This window comes from Sminthopsis crassicaudata, chromosome 2 (assembly GCF_048593235.1).
Source record: "Sminthopsis crassicaudata isolate SCR6 chromosome 2, ASM4859323v1, whole genome shotgun sequence".
Lineage (NCBI taxonomy): Eukaryota > Metazoa > Chordata > Mammalia > Dasyuromorphia > Dasyuridae > Sminthopsis > Sminthopsis crassicaudata.
This window is the reverse complement of record NC_133618.1, coordinates 37,756,210-37,759,308: the sequence shown is the minus strand read 5'-3', so window position 1 is coordinate 37,759,308 and position 3,099 is coordinate 37,756,210. Positions and strand designations below refer to the sequence as shown.

The 3,099-nt window shown below is 55.0% G+C and overlaps 1 protein-coding gene across 1 annotated transcript; it reads left to right on the top strand.

Annotated features, from left to right (window-relative positions):
* Positions 1-1,390: 1,390 nt before the first annotated feature.
* Positions 1,391-2,832, top strand: MRPS24 (mitochondrial ribosomal protein S24). Its single transcript, XM_074285846.1, has 4 exons — positions 1,391-1,534; positions 1,620-1,691; positions 1,900-2,011; positions 2,399-2,832. The coding sequence occupies exons 1-4, from the start codon at positions 1,496-1,498 to the stop codon at positions 2,680-2,682; spliced, it is 507 nt and encodes a 168-aa protein (XP_074141947.1). The 5' UTR covers positions 1,391-1,495; the 3' UTR covers positions 2,683-2,832.
* The last annotated feature ends 267 nt before the right edge of the window (positions 2,833-3,099 follow it).

The window sequence follows — 3,099 nt, the reverse complement described above, 5'->3', positions numbered from 1 at the left end:
ATGATCACTTGGATGCCGGTCAAGATAGTGCTTTGCAAACTGAAAGTTTCTCAGCCAATGGGCAGCATTAGAAAGTAGCCTTCTGACGGAAGGGCACCCACATGTGCAAACATGTTTGTGGCAGCCCTTTTTTGTAGTGGCAAAGAACTGGAAACTACATGGATGCCCATCAGTTGGGGAATGGGGAATAAATTATTGTATATGAATGTTATGGAATATTATTGTTCTATAAGAAACGATCAGCAGGAAGATTTCAGAAAGGCCTAGAGGACCTATATGAGCTGATGCTGAGTGAAATGAGCAGGACCAGGATTTCATCGTACAGGGCAGTGGCAAGATAATGCAATGATCAACTCGGATGGAGACGACTCAGGCCAGTTGTACTGATTTTGCGAGGAAGAGAGCCATCTGCACCCAGAGAGAGGGTTTTTAGTGTTGTTTACGTGAATTTCATTTTCTTTTTTTTTTTTTTTTTTTTTTTTTTTTACTTTCTGATCTGATTATTTTTGTGCAGCAAGATAATTGTATAAACATGTATGTCTATATTGGATTTACACATTTTTACCATGTTTAAAATGAATTACTTGCCATCTAGGAGAGGGGGTGGGGGAGGGGGAAATTGGAACACGAGGGTTCAATTTTGAAGGGTCAATGTTGAAAAATTATTCTTGCATCTGTTTTGGAAATAAAAAGTTTCAATAAAAAAAGGAAAGAAAAAAGAAAGAAAGTAGCCTTTTCTAAGAACAAGCAAAGGCTATTCTATTTAGAGGAGGAGGAACAAGGAAGAACAGGGAGAAACAAGGAGGAGGGGGAGGGGGGAAATGAAGGAGGAGGAAGAGGATACAAATTTAGCTAGTTTCTGGGTCAGACTTGGAGCTGGAAATGACTTTGGAGTTGAACTCAAAGAGATCGAGGGAAGAACTACTGAAGTAGCATTTGAACCCAGGACTTATAGCCAGGGCGCCTCCTACTTCTATCATAAAGCACAACGCTTAAAAGCGTAAAGAGAGGCAGGCGAGGCTACTCCGACGTCTTCTTTAACCTCCTTTCACAAGAGAAAATAAAAGCCTCGCCCACTTCCGCTCATCCTCAGGCCGCTCCGCGGGGGCTGGGTCTGATTCTAAGCCTCCCGACGTTCCTCCCCTAGGACTCCGGGAGATAGAAAGGCCCGCTTCTACCCCTCCGTTCCGTCGCAGTTGGTCTCGCCCGCGCTTGGCCTCCCGCTGACTCCAGACGTTACTTTTCCCTTTCTATGACGGGGGAGCGTAGTTCCACTAAGTTCAAAGTTGATGACCTTCTGGCTATTAAGGTCGTTCCTTTCAGAAAGATGCCTTTTTTTTTGTAAAATGTCTCCTTTATAAGAACACTGTCTGCTACTTGCCAGTCTCGCAGAGTGAGCGGCGGCGCCTTCCCTCAGAGTTACCCCCCTATCCACTTGGTATAGCCCTGACGTCTTCCTCTCCTCCCGCCCTCCGCTGTCCTAGCCCGTCCCAAGATGGCGGCGCCCTTGTGCGGCGGCCGGTTCGGCCTGCGGGTGAGTGGGGCGGCGCGAGGGGCGGCGCGGGGGGTGAGCGTCTCCTTCATTCTGCACCTCATCTTTTTCCTTTTTCCCACCTCAGGTGGCCGTCGCCGGGGTCCCAGAGCTGCTGTCTGCCTGCCGCGGCCTCCACACCACCGCGGTTTGCTGTAAGGTGAGGCGAGGGCGGAGGGGAGCGCGCGTGGGAGCCGTGGGGAGAGAGGGAGCGAGCCCGGCCTGGGCGAGGGTGGGGGGCGTTCTTACGGGAAGAGAGCGACGATAAAGAAACTGCGAGGAGGGGGATGGGGGCGGGGGGGAAATGTGTCGGTACGAGGGGGGCGGGGCGTGGAGGACCCGCTTCGTGACCTTGGCTCCTCCCCCAGAACCGAGCGGCCCGGGTCCGAGTGGGGAAGGGAGACAAGCCGGTGACGTACGAGCAAGCCCACCCCCCGCACTACATCGCCCACCGCAAGGGCTGGCTGTCCCTGCACACGAGTAAGTGGGAGCCCACAGACACCTCCCCACCCTCACTCCTTCCAGGAACATCCCGTCTTCCCCGTGTTCTTGGCTCCTCAAAAATAACTACGTCCCTAGAACCTTGTCCCCTCCCCCAGCTGTGTCCCTAGAACCCAGACCCCCTGAGAAGCCATGACCTTAGAACCCAGAATGCCCTTCCCCCAATGGGGCAGACCCTGGGAGACCCATCCTGGCCCCCACTCCTGGCATTTAAATTCTGCTGAAGTCCCTGATCCTGATGGAGGCCGGAGCGCTTTCCTCCGGGATCCTTCGTGTTCCCCTCCCCCAGCCCCCGGCCGGGGGGAGGTGGGTCTCGTTGCAGCCGAGATTGGGGGGCGGGCCGCGCTCAGGGACCTTTGTCCCCAGGTAACCTGGACGGGGAGGAGGGCGCCGCCGAGAGGACGGTGGAGGACGTCTTCATCCGCAAGTTCCTGTACGGCACCTTCCCGGGCTGCCTGGCGGACGAGGTGGTCATCAAGCGCAGGGCCAACCAGCTGATCGTGTGCATGATGGTGCTGCAGCGCCTGGCGCCCTCCAAGATGTACTTCCTGGTGGGCTACACCGAGGCGCTGCTCTCCAACTTCTACAAGTGCCCCGTGCGCCTGTGCCTGCAGACTCTGCCCGCCAAGCAGGTGTACAAGTACATCTAGGGCCCGCTGGGGGGCGCCCGTGCTGGACTTGTTCGCGGCTGGGCCAGGCGAAGAGGGGCGCTGGTCCCCGCCGCTGGGATTCTCGTTAAATCAATATTTATAATAAAACTTCGTGTCTCCTACCCTCTCGTTTGAAGGGGGAGGTTTGAACCTTCTGTGTGAGCATGAGTGAAGGGAGGAGCACGGGCGGGTTCACTGTGTTCCTGACTGATACAGATAGAAATCAGGTAGCCAGTGAGGGAGGTAAGAGGGGGAGGGGCGGGCAGGGCCCGGAGCCCCCGGCCCACAGAGAAGGGGCTCCAGGATTGAGGATTGGAGCTGGGGACACGACTACGCTTCGGAGAAGGAAAGTTGCAGGTGACAGTCGTGCCGCCTTGGGATCGCAAGCTGGGCGCTGTTGTCTCGGAGATTTAAATG